General features: G+C 38.8%; 1 protein-coding gene across 2 annotated transcripts in view; it reads left to right on the top strand.

The window, feature by feature from the left end:
• CTPS2 (CTP synthase 2) overlaps positions 1-20,040 on the top strand; it is a 59,764-nt gene extending 39,724 nt beyond the window's left edge. For both annotated transcript variants that reach the window (XM_064407601.1, XM_064407602.1), the window contains exons 14-19: positions 4,377-4,473; positions 6,268-6,323; positions 7,049-7,145; positions 8,522-8,666; positions 16,709-16,819; positions 18,456-20,040. In XM_064407601.1, coding sequence (XP_064263671.1) covers positions 4,377-4,473; positions 6,268-6,323; positions 7,049-7,145; positions 8,522-8,666; positions 16,709-16,778 — 465 coding nt within the window. In that variant the 3' untranslated portion in view covers positions 16,779-16,819; positions 18,456-20,040. The remainder of the gene's footprint in view (positions 1-4,376; positions 4,474-6,267; positions 6,324-7,048; positions 7,146-8,521; positions 8,667-16,708; positions 16,820-18,455) is intronic.
• The last annotated feature ends 3,676 nt before the right edge of the window (positions 20,041-23,716 follow it).

Genomic DNA, 23,716 nt, shown 5'->3' on the forward strand with positions numbered 1-23,716 from the left:
AATGCTAACAGTCTGAAACTTTCTGCTTGATTAAGTCTTCAAGCCAGTTCTAGGACATGTGTTTGGAATAACTTGAATGAGTTCTCAAAATGCTGTTAAGCAATATCTTTATGGGCTTTGCATATCAACATCTCCATTAACTTCCTCAGTTCATTGCACTCTGCTCACGAGTGAGTAAGCACTGTTTGAAAAGAAGCCACGCCCTTTATGAATTCTTCTAGAGAAAATGTTACAAAACATTCTGTAGCAGAATTTCTGCTTAGACAGAATCCTTAGAGAGCTTTTGGACTTCAATAAATAAATGCTCCATGGCAGTTACTTAATTCTACAATAGGAAACAACAAATCTGTGGAGAAGAGGATCATCCAAACTGGAAAATAGTTGACAGTAGTGTTCTATGGGATTTTAAGAGTTTTAAGAAATTTAAATTGATATTGGAATGTTTGGATACTGTGCTGTAGTTTATTGAAGAGAGTAGAGGACAGGATTTTTCAAGCTGGTTACTCATATCAGTATGTAATTGCATGAATCAGCTATTGATAATTTCTGCTTTGATCTTACACATGATGGTGGACATCCTTTTAAAAACAACATTACTTCAGTCAGAGTTATGGAGCACTGAAAGAGTCTGAGATTTGCAAGTGGCTTTGTTGGCAGTCCCAGTGGCTTTAATTCAGTCCTTGGGCACTGAGTGCTTCAGGTGGGTGGGCAGTGATGCAGTTTGCTTGGAACTGGGATATATATCTCTGGAGGAAAAGGGAGCAAGGGATTCAGGCAGATGTAATATTTGCACATTCTTTTAGTAACTGAAATGAAACCCTCATGAACAGGGAAAGTGTCATTGTGGTTTTCTTGCCAAGTTGGAAGCTCTCAGTGCCCCTGGTAGTGTTGCAGTTGTCAACTTTTTCATTAAAATATTTGTACTAAGTTTGTTTCTAAAGCAGAATAGATGTTAGTATAAACATTTCATTTGTAGGTGTCTGGGTTTTTTTACTGATGAACTTGTGATTGATTGATTTGATCAAATCTAGCAAGTACTGACTAATCCTGCAGGGACTGATGGAAGAGTCAATAAAAGGATAAGTTCCTTAAGTTTGGGTTGAGTTCTTGTCAGTTTGTGCTGCTGGATTTTTTTCCATAGCTGAGTTCAGCAGGGATTTGTATTCATCAGTACCTGTCACTGCATTCCCTGCTGCTGTCAGCTTTCCCTCTGCACAATCTCTTGTGTACTGTGTTCAGAGCCTGTTCTCAGTGTTCAGGTAATCTCCAGGGCTGTGGCATCTCCTGATGCTTTGATCAGCACTTACATGTGTAGTAATTTATTTCAGCATTGTTAAATCTTTTGCTCACCAGTCAAAGGCAGAGTAAAAAGACAAAAAACCCTAGACCCCAAACTTGTAAAAATGTGCTTCCAAAGCTGCTCAGCTATCAGTTGTTCAAATCAAGTAATGCTCATCTATCTCCCTCCTCAACTCCTCAAAAACCAAGCCTGCAAACAAAACCCAAGCAGTCACCCTCCACTCCCTCCCCTTCCCCTGCCAAGGTAACCAGAGTATATGAATTCCTCAAAATGGCATTGCAGAACATGAGGCAAAACAAAGATAAAATGCAATGGTCCTGGCATGATTGCTAAAATGATAGGTGTGGGGCTTTCAGAGCCTTGGCTGCGCTCTTTTGAGTGTCAGGGCTTGAAAGGTTTTCTCATTAGCTTTTATGTGTTTTGTATCAACAATGAAACAATCCAGGCGGTGGATATCTGAAAGGAGATTTCTGTTCATGGATAGTTGAAGTCGCTATTCATTAGTAACATGATTAAATAGCGATCAGACTGCTTTATATCTACAGTGTGCTTTGTGTTGTGTTACTGTGATTCATTCTTAATTTCATGTTGGCTCTCTGGTGTAATTCATATAAAATCTTTATAAAGTCCCTGTAGTGTTGGCAATTTTCTGAGATTTGTGTAAGAAAGACCTAATTGATGCCTTATATATTCTTGCATCCTCCCTACTGATACTTTTTTGTTGCTTGTGGTGCCTGTTCTGTGCTGTTCTCTGCCCTTCAAAGAGCTAACACATAGGAGGAGCTGATTTATTCTGTGCCAGGAAGCATAAGCTCTTTGAAGAATCTATTCAGTTGCACAGCTGTTCAAAATGACCACTATTTGAAACCTCTTATTTTTCTGATCAAATAAATTCTGTATAATATGGCAAAATATTTCATTAATATGATGTTGCTTTTCTGATTCTCATCACTTTCTTTGGGCTGTAGGGCAGCAGTGCCACTTTGGTTTCAAAAGCTTCTTGCACAGATGCTGCAGAAAAACTGAAGTAATATAAAAACAAGTAATATTGAGGGCTGTGCTGTTGTAGTTGCTGGAGTTCATCTGGGCCACAAAGCCAAAGCAGTTCCAAGGTCTCAATTCATAAATAGCTCCTTTTGTCACCTAATGACAAAACTTAATATATCAAACCTTGTCCATTTCTTTCTAATAAAACAGTATTGGGAGAGATGGAGAGCTGAAAAGACACACACACACACACTTGGTGTTGCAACTCACCTGAACCTTCCCCGTGAGACCATTGCTCCAGGCAAATTTTTGTAGGGCTGGCAGTGCCATGTGGGGGTCTGACCCAGAGGATGACAGAACCCTTCAGCAGAGCAGGCTTCTACTTCTGAGACTCTCTAATTGTTTGGTTTTTTTTTGTGGCCACTACTTCAAGAAAAAAAGTGAAAATAAATGAAAGGAAATAAAACAAATTCAGTAATTTTCATACTTTAAAAATAGTAAGTATTCAGTGAATGGGGTTTGTTTCATTTTTTTTTTTGTATTTGTGGAGGGGGGCTTAGCTCAACATCTTGCACAGTCTTTGTGATTTGAGAGGTAATTGAAGAATCTGTAATATCCCATTGGTTTGATCACAACTCCTGCTCATGACATTTTATAATGAATATACTGCTTATAAATAACATTTTGAATGTATATGGTTGTACAGAGATAATTACACAGCTGAAATGCACTGGCACAAGGCCAAAGGTTAAGCACTTTCCACCATCCCTCCTAAATTGAATAACTTCACTTTATGAAGTGTATCACTAGATACTGTTTTCATTACTCTCAGAGGGCAAATTAAGGTTAATAAAAATCCATTTGCGATTACCCATATATGTGAATATTTGTATTTTTAGAACTTTTCTTTGTCAATTACATTTCTCACTGACTGTGTTTATGTGAATACAAGTACGTAGGTCAAGGCTTCAGCTCATGTTTCTACAATTTCAAACTCTTTTACCTCCCTTAGACAGATTTCCTCTAAACTGGCTTGTGAGACCCTGCAAGGTTTTTCAAACTGAGCAAAACTAAGTGCATTCCTTCCACTAAGTTGTGATTTCTCATGTGGCCCAAATCCCACTATCCTGGTTTCACTTGGCCCACATAGAAGCCATTTGACTCATCTGCTTCAGTCCTCAAACCTAGTATTTGTATATCCTTGTCTTTAAACTGTATGTTAAATAGCATATTCATCATACAAGGAAACCCAGTATTTTGTTAACTCTTCAGCAGTCTGAGAAACCCTTTAGTAGAGGAGAAGGGGGGGAATGGTTTTCCATATTCTGTGATAAATTAGTCATGTCTATAATCTGAAATAGCACACACATACTGGAGTCACCTCTTCTCATACTCTGCTTTTACAACATTATTCTCTTGCTACAAGCGTCCTCTTGTCACTCTGCTGCTGCATGCCCTTCCCCTCTTCCTACTTCCCAAGAAAAAGGTTGTTTGTCTTCTCACTTGATACCACAGCTGTTTCTGCCTCTTAGCAGAAGAAAGAGCAATATAAGAAATGGCCTAGTGTATGGGAATATTTACCCATATTATTTACCCATATTTTATATGTATAATTATTCATCTTCTGTGAGGTTCAGGGAATTTGTTTTTCCAGAGGTGGCATCTTTATGACTTGGTGGACTTTTTTGGTCTGAATTTGAATTTTAAAAAATCTGTGTACTGACTTAACTCTGCCCAAGCTATTCTTTGTGCTATCTTATTGGCAATGTTTTGGTATAATTTTTAAAAGAAAGGTGTTTTTTCCACCCCAAAAAATTAAAATAAGAAATTAGTAAGTTGCTTTTGTTAATCTTAACATTAAATTAAAACATTTGTCACAGACTAGTTAACACTGTCAGTCGATTACAATGCAGTACTGAAGAACAAAACATTCAAAAAACAAAAGAGAAATAATGATTGGGAATGGTTGGAGGTAAAATACATAAAGTTGCCACTTAAAAATATATGCAACTTGCTAGGCTAGGCTTGTTTGTTTTAGGAATTTTTTATTTGTTGAATGAAACAGTGTCTGAGCAACTTTTCTCTGCAGGTTATTGACATGCCAGAACACAATCCTGGAGATATGGGAGGAACAATGAGACTGGGGAAGAGGAGGACTGTTTTTAAAACAGAAAATTCTGTTTTAAGTAAGTTATTTTTCTGCTCTTATGACTTTGCCTTTTGGATAGGAGCTTTGTAACATGGAAAATCAAAAATGCTATAATCTTAAGCAAGCAGTTAGGTGGCAGCTTCCCTCAGCTCATTTACTCTGAGCCTGTTATTTACATTTACTGAGAATTGGAGTGGAAAAAAAGAAATGAGAGGCGTCTGTAACTCCCAGTGAAACTGTCACTGAGGGTCCAGTGCTTTTTTAAAAAGGAGTAAAATGTTGAGAAAACTGAAATTCTTTTCATGGCAGTTCAATTCATTATGTTCTTGGGAAGGTCAGAGTGCTTTCTTTTTGTTTTGTAGCCTGATTCTGGAAGTAGTCTTGTTTTGGGAAAGCAAAGTACCTATTGCAGAAAAGAAAAATTATTTGCTGTAACAGGATGCTTCAGATAACAAAATAAAAGCAACCAGAATATAGAAAAAAATATTTCATTAGATTTATGTGTATTTTAAAATTGAAGTAATACTTGTCTCCTATTAACCAGCCCATTATACAGTAGTAATATAGATGATGCTGCAAAAGTGTAAAAAGTAGTTTCTTGTCTATTGACTAAATATGTGTGTATTTCTTATATTGCCCTGCTCCTGATAGTGTTCTGAGGTATTCTTTATTTAGCTATGTTAAACTTAAGGAATGTGTCCTTCTGACTACTTAAAAATTACATCTACTTCAGCAGGAGAGCAGAGTGTAATGCCACATGCACATTTAATGAAAAATCTGCAATTCTAGAGATGCCCATACTAGTGATCTAACTAGCCTGGGTGGTACTTTGCCTATGTCTGATATAGATATGCATATCACAATGTACAAGTTGTTATGTGACTGAAACACTTCTTGGAAAAGTTAATAAAAATTAACATGTGTTGCCACTCTTGACCAATATTAAGAGTTTAAATCTGTTTAGATCTTTGGAAAGGATAATAAAAATCTATGGTAGTTTAATCAGGAAATCTGATTTCTTTTTCTTATGCTTTGCAACTTGGATAAAAATAATAGTTTTCAAAAGGTGGTCCTTTAAAATTAAGACATACACCATTTTTTTGTAAAATGGCAGTACTATTCTACAATTTTTGAAGATGTTCTTGGCAGTTTAGTTCATGTACCAACCCCATAGCAAGACAGTAATTCTCATTACCTTAGTGTAAATTGAGAACAAAGTTTGGGCCATGATTATAAGTGAGAGATATGATTGAAATCTGGTTTACTGCATATCTCAAACTTGCTCCTTGTTGCTGTGAAATGCGGAGTGTTCGAGATGACGCACAGAAGACTGCCAGAGTCATTTGGGTAATGAGATCAGGAAAACAGAGAAAAGCAATATTCTCTGTTCTTTAGAGGTACTATGCCAGGTGCCATGCATAATCTATTAAAATGGAACAGATGCTACTAAAAGGCTTCCTTCCCTGCATCTTTTGTGTGCAACTGTTGTAAAACCCTGAAGGGATTTGACATTGCTGGTTCACTCAGACTTTTTTCTTTTTTGAGCTTTACAATTTAAATTAGTTAAAGTGTGTTTAGATTCTAGTTTGCCTAAGCTATTTCTAGTCAAGGAATGTTGAATGTGAATCCTGAATAAACTCAGGTAACAGTGAATTAAAAGAAACTAGTCATCACTCAGGAAGAACAGAAAAATGCAGTGAGATGAATAATGTCTTGTTGTGTTTAACAAGTATTAAATGTGACTTCTTTGACATTTAAATTACAAGGAATAATTGTACCAACTATTAAAGCAACACATGGGCTTTTAATTTCTCTTTTGTTGTATATTCAGGGAAGCTTTATGGTGATGAAATGTTTGTAGAGGAGCGACACAGGCATCGATATGAGGTAAGCACTGTCCTTTGTATGGGTCCACTCCTCTTATGCAAACATCTGGGGTAAGGTACCTGAATGCTTTCAGAATACTGTCATTCAAGGAGACACACTCGAGGTGGACTCCTGGAGTTATATCTCTGAGGTAGTTCAGAAGGGATCTGACTCCATCAGTGTCTCTAAAGGGCCTTGAACTCTCAGATATGTGCATGCTGTAACTCGTTCAGACAATATTAACCTTCCTTAAAAGGGAGGAGAACGAGATGGTGGCAAACCTGCTCAAAGTTTGGATGGTAACTGAGTGGTTAAAACATCATCAAGGAAATGAGGCAGCTCACTGCAGAGCTCCTCAGTTTGAAGGAAGGGATGCATCACAGCTTTTGTCATAACCACTGAAGTTCAGTGTTCACAGGGGAGGTCAGTGGGCATCTGGTGGGCCATTTAAAAAGGAGGAATTCAGGCTTCTTGGTTTCAGAAGAGCAGCAAGCAAAAGGCACCCTGGATTTAATTTTTGAATATTGCATTATAACTTTTAAAATTACTGATTAATCTCTTTATTTAATAAGCGTGTCCACTTCTATAAATTTATGCCAGAGTTGTTAAAACAAGAAAGCAAAAATTCCCAACCCTTACTCAATTCTCTTCATTCTTGTATGCATGTAAAAACCATTGCAATTGACTACTCCTGTTTGTTAAACCCAAAAATAAAACCAGAACTACCACTGCTTTCAATGTTTCAGGTGAACCCAGAATTGACTCACTGCTTTGAAGAGAAAGGTTTGAAATTTGTTGGCCATGATACAGAAGGGAACAGGATGGAAATTATTGAGTTGGAGAGTGAGTGTCTTATTTGTTTGTATTACTTATTGCATCTGTTAAAACTGTATGAACTATAAACTATAGGTTGTTGAATGGCATGTAGACACAATATTTAGCTGTCTTAACAGCCAAGTTCATTTTGGGGGCTAGTGCTAACTCTACTTGTGTATTACAATCGGTGAAAATTCAGAGTAGGTTAGGAGAAGTCTTACAGTTGGCAAGGACTGTGCATGTATTTGATTATGTGGGACAAATGTGCTTCTTTTCCAAAAGTTCCTAAGTCTAGCTCAGGAGGATTTGACTATGTAGAATCATTGAGTGATTTGGGAGGTCATATAGTCCAACCTTCTGCTTCAGCACAGGGCTACCTGCAAATGTAGGTCAGGTTTTCCAGAGCTGCATCAGTCAAGTTTTGAGTACCTCCAAGTATGCTGTTGCTTGGACTTCAAACCACTCATGACTGTTCTTTGAATCCAGGAGTCTGGCCATTTTTTTAACACACTTTGTGGTCTACCCATAATCCACAGCTTCCAGCTTAAAGGAAAAAGGAAACCATATGAAAAGCTTTGCTAAAGTCAGAATTAAGGAAAGCCAGTGCTCTCCCTGAATCAAAAGACAAATTCTTCTCAGGTTTGTTGTGCCAGTCTTCCTGACCTTCATGTTCTGAAGGTCAGGAATTTTCTGTGGATCCTTCTCTTTGTCTTGAAGAAGGGCATGGTGACTGCCTTTTTCTAGTCATCAGAGACCTCTGGCCTTTTATAGATTTCTATCTATATGCCAGTTTCACAGTGACATTGCCCTGCCCCCTAAGCACCCTCAAATATTTTTGGTCTGGTCCCAGTGTGTGTTTAATTTTCCCCAATTTGTGTTTCATTTATGAAATGTGTATATATCCAGTATAGCCAAAGTATATGACATCACTGGAGTATATGACCTAGAGAGTCTGTGAAATCTTCATCCTTGCAGCAGAGACTTTCAAAACTTGACTAGACAAAGCTATCAGCAACCTGATTTAACTTTGAGTTTGTTCTGAATAGACGGGCATCAATAGATACTAGAAACCAAAATAGTATGAAAATAACTTGATGAATGTAAACTTTGTGACTTTTCCAATTGTGCCACTTTCCTCCCACCCTTACATGTTGGCACAGGTTTATTATTCAGTTTTTATGAATCAGAGGATGACTTTTTCCTTAGTTTGCCCTACTGAACTTCTGCCTCTGTTGTCAGTTGATTTTTGTGGAAAGAAGTTTTCTGCTGCCTCACCCTTAAATTGACATGTGCTGCTCTGGCTTCTGGACATTAGTCTGAAATCTTCAATAAGGTTTTTTCCTAAAAGTTTTCTACTGTCTTCTTCCTACATTGTGTAATTTTCTTTGATGTCTATCTTGTAGATCACCCATATTTTGTGGGAGTTCAGTTCCACCCAGAATTTTCCTCAAGACCTATGAAACCTTCACCTCCATACCTTGGACTGTTGCTAGCAGCAACTGGCACACTGAATGCATACCTGCAGCGTGGATGTAAATTGTCCCCAAGGTAATCTTTCTTTGTTGCTTGCCTGCAGTTTGACAGTCACATTTTCAGAGGGACTATCCCATCCTTCAATTCAGAAGCCCAGAAGAGGAAAAGGAGCTCTTCATGTATTGATTTACTTGTGACTGTGTGGGCCTGTATTATACCTGGGTGTAAAATAACCTGTAAACAGGAAGCACAGTTCCTCACTTCTTCCTTTTCAGAGGCTATTAGGGCTAAAGCCAGAACCCCACATTACAATCAGAAAAAAAGTAAAAAACCATTAATAAATTCAAATGAAAATAGCAGCCTCCTGTGTTAACTTCCATTGACAGTAGCTTCATAGGGAAAGAGATTTGCTAGAGGATAGAGCAATGAAGTGAAATTCGTATCTGGTTGAACTTAAATGATGATAACAACAACAAAGAAAGCACTGATTTTGTTTTGCAGTAGCTAAATAATAAATACTATCTTTCAGAGACAGGCCTGAAATAAATCAGTTGGAATACCTTTAGACTTACAGAAGGATTTGGATCTTAGTCAGAACTGGATGGTTCAGCCAAAACTCAGTCCTTGGTCTCTTGGACACAGAGGCTTTGGTTATTGAATGTACCAATGTTTTTTTTCCCAGGGTTAACTAATTCTTGTTTATTTCAATGATATTAATAACAGTTAAAATTTCATTATAATAGCAATAATAAAAAAATCAGAGGGAAGCCTTGGGCACAGTAATGAAAAAATTTAAAAACATCATAAAATGACTGAATAATAATATTGAACAGATCCAACTCTGGCATGTTGGCTTTTCCTCTAAACAAGACACCAAACTTATTAATTAATGTGGGTTGGGCTTTTTTTTTTTCCCTGAGTCTTGTGTTCTATTAAAATAAGATCTGTTTGTTAAGAGAGAAATAGAAATTTTATTCAAGTTTTAGTAGTAATGGGAAAACAGCCAAGCCAGACCAGACCAATCTGTTTTGGTTCCCTACTCCTTTATGGGTATCAGTTTTTATCCACTCTGCCCAGTTGTGCAATGACATACATACAAAGAGAATGAATTTCTGATCTGGAAACCACAGCTTGATTGAAACACTCCTGTTACCTTAGGCTGTTATTGTTAGAAGCAGTCATAACATTAGCTACCTTTTAAAAGGTGTGCTGGTGCAATACACAGATCAAATTTTTGTGGTGCTTGGCAAGGCAGAGTCTTCCACCACAGTGATCTTCAGCCTTGCCCTCTTGGTGGGCACTCTCACATTTCATCTCGCTTCACAGGCCCCAATATCCTTTCTTACACTGCTTTATCCCATAAGTAACCCTATTTATTTCTCTGAGATAAAGAAAAATTACTTTTTTAAATGAGTGATCTGCATGCATCCTGCTAATTTACATCCCTTAGTGTTATAACAACTGTGCTGTCTAACCTTGACCTAAAGTTTCAGCCATTGCTGAATTTGCTCCACTTAGACTTATTTGAATTAATCATTCAAAATGTATACCCAACTGTTTTTCTTCATGTTCAAAGAATAAACTCCTACCAAATCTTAAACATTTAGCAAAGACAAAAATCCACACTCTAAAACTTAATCTATAAAATTGCAGATTTTGCTATTTACCTAGTTACACAGCAATCAAGCAATACCTCTATGTCTTGAGAAAGAGCACAGGAACAGGGAGGCATTTTGAGGCTAAAAGAGGAAGATTTTGTATGGAAGAATGTTCAGGAGGGAATTGAAGTGTTAGTTACAGCACACACACTCATATTAACATACCCACCTGCTGAGTGGAAAGATTTCCAATGTAAACCTTTAAACCCCAGCCTGCTGGTGATGTCACTGAGTTGTAAAGCTAAGGCATGTCCTAGCAAGGCTGAAAGAAATCTGAGGAGAGGATTTTCTGGACACCTCACCCAGCACCACCCACGTGAGTTTTAGCCGTGCTGTGGACCAGCAAGCTGAGCAGATTACCTATGCTAGGCTACCATAAACACTAAAGAGAGAGTGAATGATGGAGTCCTGAGACAAAAGGAAATAGGTATTTCAGCATGAGAGTCTTAACAGGAAACTATTACTCCAGAACATTTAATAGCCCCATAATTAGGGTGTGATTTTAGAATATTTGACACCTGGACAGAAGCCCTAGCTTGTAAGCAAAGCTAATAATACCTTCAGAGATGCATTACAACTTCTGGGAGAGTGCCCTAAATAAATGAAAGTGAATAAACTGTCTCTTAAATTTTTGTAAGGCCTAGTCTGGTACAGACATAGGCCCACATAGGCATGAGCACACCTAGTTTGAGACTGGGATGCATCCTCTGGGAGAAATTGAGTTCCTAGAAACATCAGTGTATACACCAAGAGACAGTTGAGAGCTGACCAAAGGATCAGAGTAACGCAGTGATTAATTGTTACTTATTTACCTGAAGCACTAGTTGGGCATCCAAGTTGCCTTTGTGGTTTCAGCCTCTTGTGCTTTATGGCACAAGTGCCCAACCATCAAAGCCCTGCTCTTCTTTTCCTCGTGAATGGCTTTAGATCATGACCTTTTCCAAACCTTTCCATGGAAATACTGAAGTCACCATTTCATACAGAAGTGAGGAATGTGGTGGAAGGCTGCCAGTTTACATTTTCATTTTCAAGGACAGAGAAAACCAAAACTACATGAGACTCAAAGTGTACAATAAAGCTGCTTTAGAAGAGAAAACAAAGGGTTTTAATAGAAAACTAGTGGATAAAGAGGGGAACTTCACATGTAATGTTGGCTTTTACTGAGACTTACATAGTTTCATTTGAAAAAATTAATAAAAACTGACTTGTATTTGGGAACAGTATAATATGGGTTGCAAAATCACTGGTGTACAATAAAGCCATGTTGCTTGTTTTGTTTTGGTTTGGTTTTTTTGCCCCTTATCCAGTTAAGCATCAGCAGGCTTTATTTCTTCTTTGTGTACAACTAGCACCTTTATTAATGGTCTGCAAGAGTAAGCCCGAGTGCATTAATTATATTTGCAAATAATGTCATTTGAATAAGAGCTGAAAGCACTATTCAGAACAAAGAAGTAACAAAAAAATGTAAGGAATTTAGTAATCTCTGCTGAATATAATGGCATCTCTGAAGGAAGAGGATAAGAAGCTAAAGATAAATATTTTAACACAAATATCCAGTACAAGGGAGGAAATGTAGGAAATGAGAGGTGTTCCTAGGTGAGTAAGTGTAGGCAACACTGGCTACTGCCAAAAAAAACCTTTGCAAAGCATTAGTGGATATGCTAATGTGAAGCACCAAGCCAATGCCATCTAGTCACAGAGTACTCTTGAGTTCTGGGAAAAATGTTAATGAAAGATGACCTGTGAGCTGTGTTCAGAGACAAGGAGCAAAAGCGGCCAGAGAACAGGAGGAATGGTGCCTTAAATGAAACACCAAAAACCTCAGAAAATTTGCCCATATGGTGCTTACTGCATCATCATGATCCAGCTCTCAGATCAGCTGTGGAGGAAAGCACCTGTGAACAGGACAGAAAACAGCCTGTGTGACACATTCTGGTGCCTGATGTCCCTGTATGTTGTCCCCAGCTGAGAACACATTTGGCACAGCATCATGCTTCTGCCCTTGGCTGAATCCAGACATGTCATTTGAAGGAAATGTGATTTGAAGATTGTCAGGAGAGCAGCAAGAGAGGGGCTGCTCCAGGAAAGGTGGCACGCCAGGAGCCAGGGGTGGGAGCTGTTCTGGTGGGGGTGGTGTCCTCAGTCAGAAGGACAAGTGCTCTGGCTCCAGTGACCTTCCAGTGGTGCAGGTCCCAGGTGGGGATGGTTGGGACAGCAAAGACCCTGTTACCCTCAGAGCTCTTACAGAAAACTACAGAAAAGTTTTAAAGGAAATCCTTTCTAAACCGTACTGGCACTTGGTAATGGCTAGTTATGTCAGCTAACTTTGCCATTTAAATGTTAGCTGTTTACATTGAAAACCCTTCTGAGCTAGTGACCTCAAGTCTTTTTCTGTAGTTGTTAAGTGAAAATGCACTTTAAGGAACCCAATAGCTCATTATCACTGTTCTGAGGGTCAGTTAAGCATTACACTCTGCCAGAGCCTGTTTCTCTCCAGTGGTGGGGAGAGATTGCTGGTGCCTGTCCCGGATGAAGTTACTATCCTAGGTCCACTTATGTGAGGGCAGGTGGCTTGCAGGTCAGAACTGGGGAGTTTTGGGTTTGTGCTGAGGGATTCCCAAATGAAATCGTGTTTTCTGGAGGCATAGGGTTGTATCATGATGACCATAACTTTAAATGATGATCATGATTTTAAATGATAGATAAAATTTTTATGACCGTAAATGATATCTGTGATTTTTATGACCATGTAATGATCATAAACTTTTATACCGAGAATATGGGTGACTGCAGTTATAACCATTGTACAATCAAGTATGCATTTATTCAAAGTAATGTTTTAATGGCATAATAATTTTAATAATTCAGGGGTTTTTTTGGGAAATAAACTATAATAATTTGCAGGTTCATTTTGCTGAGTCCTCAGAAGCTAAACAACTTAAACAACTGCAGCCTGTACTAAATTTATCTGTACTTCATGTATCTTTAATTTGCTCTGAGGAAGAAATGCACTTAGCTTGGCATCTTCCAGGGTATAGCATTACTGTAGTAATTATTTTAATTCCTTATGTTTTTGGAAAAGGAGTTTTTTGTCAATTGTACATTAAAAATGAATGAAAGAAAAGCTTCCCTGAAACTGGTGCTTTGTTTCTAAAGAATATTGATCTGGATTTTCCAAGAGAAAACCAGAAAGTTCACAGAGTACCCATTTTACAGAAGTGAAGTGACCAAAATTCTTCATCTACAGTGACTGACTAGATCCAGTGACACTGCATTGAGTTTTGTTATGCATTTTTCCCTTGGCTTCCACTTTATACTTGAGATCCCACAAAAACAAACAGACAAAACTAACCAACCAAACAAAACCTGTTGTGGTTAGGTCTTAGAACTGGTGGCCTCAGATCTGCTCAGTAGCTCCTTGTTGTTGGAGTCCACTGTTGTGAGAATTGTTACAAAAAAGATGAAGTGGGTGTCAGGCTCCTGCACAAGATAATTACTGATTAATTTGAACACAGACTAAGAGAAAACTTGCTGAAGCAAATGCAAGCATATTTTTTCAGTGGTTAGCTCAGTGTGAAAAATAATTTCATTAAAGAAAGCTGGGTTTATTTGGTTTCTCACCACCACCTTTAAGTAAGGTTACTTAATATTACCAACTGTGAGCACGAAGCATCCATTTGGGTTTTGTGTTTACTGTCTGTGTACAACTCATTGTAATTTGGAACAAAGTACACATTTATTCCAAAGAGAAAAGATGGCTTGCTTCTTGTAATGCCACCTGCAGTTTCCCTTCAGATGACACATGATACTAATATATTTGACATCAGAGTAAATCTCAGAAACCTGACACCAGTGCTGGTTTGAAGCTGTAACACACAGGTGTAGATATGCCAAGTTTCACGAGTCCCTGTTTGCTTTCAAGTCCACTGGCAGCCTAACTCTTGAAGTTCAGGTTTCCTTGGGGCCCAAGCTGTTATTTTTAAGATGATGCCACAGGTTCTATGCTCAGACATATCATTCAAGCAGCTGAAATGGAGACGCTGACAGCTACCTGAGTCTGAAGCCCAAGGGCTGATCCTTACCTGGCTTTTCCCCTGCCTTTTTTGCCCTGTGGCCTGCTCGTGAGACATAAAACCCCATACACCCCATAGAGCCCCCCTACGGTAGGGGGGACTGTGAGGTGCTACTGCAGAAGTCAAGAATGTGATGATGACAGCCCTTCTCTGGGATTTGGTGTCAAATCTTGTACTGAAATTGGGCAGTGTGGGAACAAGGACAAAATTGTCATCAGCTGAGTTAAGTGTTTTAGCCTCTGCACTAGTGGCCAGCTTTGGCAAACTGAAAACAGGCTTTAGAAGTTTGGGTGGTAAGTCAGTGAAATCACAGAAGCATCCACTTCTGTGGGCAAATCCCTCTAAAACCTGTGTCACTGGGTGGGGGAGAAGCTATGAGGAAAGTGCCGGGTGGGGATCAGCACCTGACTGCCTCCAGGAGATGAAGCTGGGCAGTTCTCCACTCACCCCGTTGGTCAGTGAGCACTTCTGCTTAAACATCTGACTCCCAAACTGTGTAGTTTACAGAGCTCTGGTATTATTTGGGGCTGTTTGCCACTGGGCAGCAGAGCTAATGAAAAATAAAAAAAAGATGTTCTCTGAAGACTTTCGACTTAAATTATTGCTGTCATAAGATTGTGCAGTTCTCTACAATCTGTTTTACTCTCTGTTCTGTGGACAATATTTGCTATTTTGCTGTGATGTAAAAATGCAAAACTGTTTTAATAATACTGCATTTTTGTTCCATGTTTCCATGGGTACTTTCAGAAAAAAGTAAGTACAACGTTGGTGATGTTGTGTTTGTCTGTGTGCATCTGGCATGCTTGATCATACTGTTAACAACACTTTCCTCACTTGAACTGTGTAATTGATCACCAGCTGATGAAATGATCAAATTGAGCATTTCACACTACCTGATGTGACACACCCTTTATAAGAATTACATCAGCAGTTTGTGTGTCACGTAGAAAAGAGCAGAATGCTGTGGACAAAGTCTTGATGTTAGGACAGCCAGAATATCTATGCTGTTTTGCACAAATTTGATACAGTGACTTGCTGTAACTGTGGGAAACTTTTCTAACAGAGGTAGAAATTCATTGAGGTGACTGTTGGTGCCATTCCTCCCCTCTCTGTTTAAGTCTCTGGTTTCTTACCTGTTCTTTCTTCAATTTTCCTTTTCCCTCAAAGAAGAGAGGGTGAATTCAGGCTGCACAGCAGTGCTCAGTACCAAGCAGCAGAGTAGCTGAGTGTGGTTTGTTCACCGTTCCCCAGTGCACTCTCATCAGGGTCTCCAGCTGCATGGCTGCCTTGTAGCAGTGCCCAGCAGGCAGTCACAGTGAGGCCATGCCCAGAGAAGGGGAACATGAGAGGGGTCCTGTTGTCTGGAGGATGAAGGGCTGTGTGGTAAAGAGGAGATGTGACAAGAAATCTGTGCAGTCAGTGCCTGGCATGGAGCTGGCACCCAAGGCTGTCATGGTGTCCCCACACAAACCCAGTCTGAGATCCCCTCTGAGCTGTGCTAACCATGGCCTCTGCTCTGCAGGGTCACAGGACTGACCACAATTACTGCTGCTCAAGTGTGCTTCTCTGTTCCCTGGGCTGCCTTTGCTGGAGAAATTAAAATATCTGGAAAACAGACTGTAAAATGATGTATAGTAGGAAGGGGTGGAGGCACTTCTGAAGCACACTTAAATTTAAGATAAACTTGGAGACCCAATCCCACTGACTGAAAATGTGGCTTGTGGGCACTTCTTTCTCTCAGTCACTGGTGATTCCTGTTCTTCACTGTTTCCTTGTTCTTACCACTTACGAAACAATCACTTGCATGGCAATTTGGGCTCTGAAAACCAGTCTGCTTCTCTCAGGACACAACAAAAGGGGATAAAACCTCGATAAAAACTGTCAGGATATTGCTTGGTGCAATGAAAATTATTTTTGTTCTTACTAAAAGAGCAAGAACTGTAATTTAAGTGTAGAATTGTGAGCTAATAAAGTTGTCTTAACTTTTGTTGTTGTTGTTAAAACAATTATTTTCTTTACCATAAGGGAGAAATTCCTTCTATTTTAGCCCTGAATACCTGTTATTATCTATCTTGTTAACCATGATCTTAGACACACACAGCACCAGCAAAATGCAGAATGAATGTACAGGAGTCAAGCAAAAAGAAATTTAATGTACTGTTTATCAGATAGAGTGTTATTTTGCATCAGGTCTTAAACTCCAGACTTCAGCCCATTCCATTAGAGGAAGGTGTTCTGAAATTCCATGGTTTTAGCATGAGCCTAAAGAAGTTTTCTGGAAATGGGTTGCATTTGAGGAAAGTGTTGGTCATATGCATCATGGGTTGGAGGGCTTGCAATAAAATGTTTGGTTTAGATCTTTCTGAATTCTTGTTGGTTCCAACAGTGACAGCTACAGTGACCTAAGTGATGACAGCTCTCCAGAAAAAGAGTTTTCTTATTCTGACACAAGCTGAAATGATTCTCTGAGAGCACAGAAATGGATGATGCAATTGAGGTAAACTGAAATGTTTTGATACTGCTTTGTGACACTGATTTGTTCTAGACTTAAAACAGGAAATAAAGTTAACTTAATTCTCCCATTTGTTTCAAGTCCCATCTGAGAGCTTGTCTTCTTTCTTATCCATAGCATTTAATTGTTTTCCTCTTCTGCTTAACTCTGAAATTGAGATATTAAAGTCTGCTAAGTATTTTGGGTACATCTTTTATGTAGGATGCTGCACAAAACCAAGTTGTGTTAGTGTTTGAAGATATATTAAAAAACATTTTTAAATTATACTTTATTTTTTTGTGTCTTCAGTTTACAATTTGGAATCATTTCAACTACACTGTAGTGTAGACATTACTTTTTATTTTGCCTTAATATTCACCTGTAATTGCATCTGATGCATTAATACAACAAACTCATCCCAACATAAATACTCGTATTTAATCTGCAGAGTGATGGAGATACAAACAGGTTTTATCAAATTGTAGCTTTGTTTGGCATAGGCTTTGCCAGAGTGACATTGGATTGGTTGTTTATTCACCTGTAAACATGGTAGTCATAGATTTCCTTTTAGTTTGGAGGTTTTATTTCCTGTGAGACACCTGATCACTGCAGGATCTGGGCTTGAAACTTGGTCTTACTTTATTTTTCCTATGCAGATTTATCAGAGCTGGGGTTGGTGTGACTCTCTCATCCTTTTGTGAGGAGGGCACAACTTTCCCTCTGATTGTGTCTCACATGGTGTTGACACTGAGCAGCTCTGATGAGCAGACAATTAAAGCTGCATGTGAACAGCATTTCTGACTCATGGTTCCTGATCCAAGTAGTGGCAGAAATTGGAGTTCAGTCCTTAGATGCGTGGGTTCTTCTGTGATTTTCAGTTGAATTCTTTTTTGCTCTCCTGTGCTACATGTTGAAGATAATGATCCATCCCCAAGTCATGAGAGCAAAGAACAGAATGTTAAGAGATTTAATGACCTGGTACATGTACATACAGTACTGATGCCTGTCCTAAAATTACTAAAAAATAAGTAGACAAAATGTTCCTTTTCACTCTTGCCTGGATCCTTCCCACCTCCAAACATCACAATGGTTCTGTTTCTTGAGACCAACACAAGGTACAGGACAGTCCCTCTGGAAAAGCCCTTCTTTCCTCAGTGGAGTTTATGAATGGTAGTTCTCTGTTTACACTTGCAGTGTGACTTGTTCAGTACTTGGATGAATGTACTTTTGTGATGCTTTTGAGTGGTTATCAGTAGCCAAGCTGATTGTGTTTGAACATGTCACTAGTGGATGTTATGAATAACAATTGTTATTCAACAGAATTACTCTAGAAAAGATTAAATAACTAAATCCAGCTATCAAAAAATAAGAAAAGCATTGGCTTTTTTTTTTTTAATCTCATGGTTAATTCTACACATTAATCAGAGCTAGATACACATGTAGATTACATTTAGCTTTGTGGTTTCACTTTAGATAAAATGCATCTACTTGTAGAATTTACATAGGACTACTTTGAAATGAGTCAACAAATTTGAGTGAAAATTACATACGCATGAAATAAACTGAGTTAAATATTAAATATTTTTAATAATTGATACTTTTTCATTTATTCTTCCTTTCTCTCCCTCTTTTTATGTTACAGAAAACTTGAGAACAGGACAATATTGAATAGAAGAAAGTAGAAGAGTAAGCTGCTTGCAGTTCTCATACTGTTTCTTCCTCTGCTATGTTCAGTAATTCTCATTACAGATGACAGTTTTACTGTTCTGTAGCAAAAACTGTTCTGTGTAAATGCTGTTTCAAAAGTTACCAAACGGTTGTGCACCTTAGCTGTTAATCATTATTATCTTGTGCTATATTTCAGAGTGATCTCAGGTGAATATGTATCAATTCAATAGCTCACAGCTTTCTTGATTTGAAGAAAGATTTGACTGGTTTCAGTTTGCCTTGGAACAGGAAGAATAAATGCATTAGTTCTTGGGAATAAGTTGGGGAATGCACTAAAACATTTAAGAGAAAATTGTCTTTCTCTTGAGCAGTAGAGAACCATTTCAATTTTTTTTTTCCTATTGAGCTTGTATATATATTTTTATTACTTTTTTTGCTGTTCAATATGTACAAATGAAAAATGGTTGCTGTATCTCAGCTCTATGTGATTATAGTAATTAATGTTGGATACAAGTTTTTTTCACTTTGCTTTTATAAGAGATTTGATTTCACATAAATTCATTTGCTGTATTTCTCCTGGAAGTCTGATAATGCTGAACATAATTCTGACCTACAAAATTACAGAAGTGTTACTAGAAGGTGATTTCGTATTTGTATTTTGTAAGAGAGAAAGTAAATACATTCATATATTAAACTCCAGTTTTAACACTTTTGTGAAAGTTGTAGAAAAACCAGTCATAAACCTGGGGTATTATCTGGGCTCCAGCTGTGCCACACTCAGTTAGTTGCAGTAAATAAGTATGAAGCAAATTAAGTAAGGTTCACCCTTGTTTTCCTGCATCCTGTGACCACTCCATCATTGTAGCACTTATTCCCAAATAGAATGGATTGATGTGTTTTAATTTAGAAATCACAAGTTACTCCACTGCATCACAACTCAGGCAGCCCTGCCAGGCCAGGGCTGGAGCCTGAACCACTGGGACAGAGGAGGAAGGTGAGAGATGCTGCTCTGGGTGTAAGGCAGCATTAAGGTGTAAGATCTCATTACCATTGGGGCAGTATCAAGCCTGTCACAGAAGCTGAATCTGAGCTATGGGCTCCAGATGCTTGGGGCATACTTTGCTATAAAGAAAAATTCTGAATTTTGAGAGTTGGGTTTCATTTTGGTTTTGGGTAAAGTGTCTCCTTTAATTCATCAAAAATCAATATCTACACAAAAATAAGAAGCATCATGTTCCTTATTATAGCTTTGTAAAACAGCAAGTTTGAGAGCTGTGCATTGTTCTAGAAAATCTCAGGTTACATAGCAAATTTGTCTTTTCACTAAAAGAAGCTTTAATGGTAATGAAACATAAAATGTATTTTTATGGCTGCACTTTCCTAAAGTAGTTTGTGAATATGTGCCTTAGAAATACTGACAGCAGAATTGATGTCACTGTATGTCTTCCCCAATGAGAGACACTGGCCACTGCTTTGTGAAAAGTGAAGAATTTCCTAAGATTGTCTGTAATGTGCAAATGTATTTTCAAAACATTTTCAATAAATTGTGTTATTTGGAAGTGTTTTGGTATCTACTAAAGAATCATGCTGCCAGTTGTGAGCTGTGGTGTTAAAGAAAGAATTCATCATTTAATCATGAAGCTGTGCTTGTTTGTAAAGAAGGGGAGCAGCATCCAAGTTTGGATGGGACTGCAGGGTCAGTATTGCACTTCACTGATTCTGTGCACAGAGCTGATCTCTCTGCGTGTCTGCAGTCCAGTGTTGCATCTGGGCAGTGTGGGGTCCTGTTTCACTGTCAGCTTTACAGGTGAGCTCCTTTAGCACCTGCCTAACGTACTTAATGTGTACCCTGGAGCTGAGGTTGCTTCCCCTTATTTACCTGCTTGGAGACATAACCTTCATGTGCTTGTGTGTAATGCCTGCAGAGGTTGGATCTTGTGAGGAGGATTTGCTTGACCAAACAGACTGTTCCTCATCAGGGGGTTCTTGTGGGAGGGTGGGCCAGATGCTGCATGAGGTTGCTGTTTTTCTGAAGCCATATTAATATCAGGCAGAGTGTGACTGTTGATTCAGAGTAGTACCAAAAAGGGCTTACTGTGGCCTGAGATCATGGACTCTGGCATACTTCTGAAATCCTCTAGAGGCATCTAAGCCCTGGCTTTCCAGGAAGACACTGGAAGTTTTGAGCAATACCTTAAAAGTAGAGGTGGAGTTTTCTGCAAGAACCTGTGTAAGCAGGAATTGCAGCCCAAAGCTAAAGGAAGTTTTCAGGAGAGAAAAGGCAGATTGTCAACAATTATAAGGGCAGGTCTTGCTGCCCAAAATGATGTGGAGGAAATAAAGGAGAGTTAAGTGTAAGAGCAACAAATGACTTACCAACCTCAGCTAACTTCAGGAGACCTGTTACAGCTGCCATGGCAATGCAAATGAAAGATTTCCCCCAAACTCTGTGTGTATCAATGACAGTAGAGAGTGTGATTACAGCCTAGAGAACTTCTGAGCTGGCAGCAAAGGCAGATCAGCACAGGTGAACAGGGGCTGTGGAAACCTGTGTGGCACTAGGTGAAGCTCATTTCCCACAACTTCACTGTCTGCATGCGTGAGGTGAACAAAATCATCTGAGAAAGGGAGTGAGGTGGAGCAAGGGACAATTAGAACAACATTGCCCTTGGGAGAACATGTGGCCTCTTCAATGTGCTGCAGAAGCTCACTCACTCAGATTGACGGGGAAGTAAATGACACAGTTGTTTCTGTACCTAGGACTGAATAACACCTCACCCTTGCACACAAATAGAAGGCGGCTTCTTCCCTGGGACATCTGCATGGGAGTTGTGGTGCATTTCTGTGCCTCAGCATTTTATCCCATACACTGCTTAGTTTTTCCCTGCTTGCAAAGTGAATTGGTATCTGTTAGCTCTGTGGTAACTTGCAGACAAACTCTTCCTCTTATTGCTTCACCCTGTCCCTAATGTTGACATGGTTGGTACTTTGTTCAGGGATTTCTTACATTTTTCTCAGGTAGAAGCCTTTGTATTTTTGATGACAGTGAACTTATATTTAGATATTTCTCTCTTTATTGGGTACTGTCTAGATTTTCCAGGTATTCAGTTGTGTCTCAATTGGTAACTAGCATGTGCTAACAAGGTGAAATGAATTGAGAGCTCATCTATAATAATTACATTAAAAGAGTCTGCATATTCTACTATGCAGCAGGCTCATATTTGTATAGCTGCCCTAAAATGGCTCAGAATATTTACATCAGCATCTATGAGATGTCCAAAGAAAATGTCTATGTTGTCTCAGTTGGAAATTCCCTCTGAATAGCAATTCCAGAAATGCTATTTTACAATTTCTGGTTGATTGTCTTGATTTTATCTGTAAACATTTTTTTTAACTTTAATTTTTTTTTTTAATGTGAATTAACTTTTCATGGAACACGGAAGTGGATCAGTTCTATTGTTCTTTATTCATATAAAAGTAAGTCATCTTGAGTACTGTCTGGTTTCTTGCTCTCTAAAATACCTCAGGGATTGCAGCATTTAACATCCTGCTGTGACCTAGCTGACCTACTGCTGGAATAAAGTCTATTAAAATGTCTTTCATCTTGTAAAAATTGTGTACTTTAATCTTTAGACTTTGATGATTTGTTTGTATATGGAATATTTTCCCTGCTTGTAACATCCTAGTTCATTTGAAGAAATTGGTTGCCTTACTGGACTCCTGGTAACATGCTCTCACAAATTTGGATCAAAGCCTAGAAAACCAGTTTTTCCTGAAGTGTGGACAACATTGTGTATTTCAGGAGTGCTTCTGGAAAGGTAAGGCTATCTTTTCTACTTCTATGGACCTTCAGTTAATAATTTAAGAAAAGTTGGGAGATGGTAGTGAAGTTCACAGTAACATCCTTTGGATAACCTAAGGACCAAACCAAGTCTTGGATTAAAGCATAATCCAAGACTCCATATATTTAAAGGAATAGTTGGGGTAGTCTTCTCTGAGCTTCTGCATAACATATCCTCATCCAATAGCAACTTCAATAATCCCCGATTTCACAGAGACAATCTGAGCAATAAAAATATGACCTCAGGTGTCCTTTTGTTTGAATACCACTTGTGCTACCTTTGGAACATGGTCCTCATTGCCCAAGTATAGATTTGCAATTTGGAGAAATAGTGCAGTATTGGAGCAAACCTTCTCACTACATGTGATTGATTTCCCACAGCAGCTGTTGTGCACCAGACCTCAGATCCTGTTCAGGAAATACAATTTGAAGATTCATTCCAAAACCTGGTGTAATGCAGTTCTGAACCCACCCAGGGAAGAGCACTGCCACAGAATGCCTCTGTATGGGTGTTGTACTCACCTTCCTATCAGCCTTTTTGTTGTTGTTGTGGGGTGTTTTTTTTGTTTGTTTGTTTCTTTGTTTTTATTGTTGAAAGCTTCCTCAAGTGTCGCTGTGATATTTTATGAAAATCCTTTTGCTAGGATTTTTCTCCTGAGAAGCTGAGAAGCCTCAGAAAAGAGAGGTAAACAATAACTATCTGATTGCCGTGGAATATGGTCTGGGGGTTGTTTACCAACAGGTGCATCTTTGATTGGTCTCATGTGGATTGTTTTGACTTAATGACCAATTGCAGTCCAGCTGTGTCAGACTCTCTGTCATGAGTTTTTATTATTCATTCCTTTCCTAGCCTTCTGATGTATTCCTTTCTCTATTCTTTTAGTATAGCTTTAGTATAGCATTTTTAATATACTGTAATACCATAATATAATAAATCAGCCTTCTAAGAAATATGGAGTCAGATTCATCTCTTCCCTCGTCCTGGGACTCGTGAACACATCGACACTCAGGGTTCCACACAGGCACCATGCTCTGAGTTGCTGGGGATGTGTTCTCACGTGAGACCAGAAACCAGGCAGCACGGTCCTGGAGTCACCTGGCCTGGTCCTCTTTGAGCTTGGTAAGTGTCCTGCTTGAGTGATGGGGCACTGCAAAATACAGCATCACAGACAGTCCTTTGGGCCTTGTGGGCCATGCTTGTATCAGCACCTGCACTGCTAAATATGTCTATGTCTGAGCTACTCACCACAGGCTCCTTTTGTCCAAATTTCTCAGTCAGCCTTAGCAGATCAGATTAATCACCTGTGGGTATTATTTCTTTCTTGGCATGGAACTTAGAAAAGAGCCTGGCCCAGATGGCTAAGATACGCGATGTGGTATTCACGTGCCCTCTG

This window comes from Passer domesticus, chromosome 2 (genome assembly GCF_036417665.1).
Source record: "Passer domesticus isolate bPasDom1 chromosome 2, bPasDom1.hap1, whole genome shotgun sequence".
Taxonomy (NCBI): domain Eukaryota; kingdom Metazoa; phylum Chordata; class Aves; order Passeriformes; family Passeridae; genus Passer; species Passer domesticus.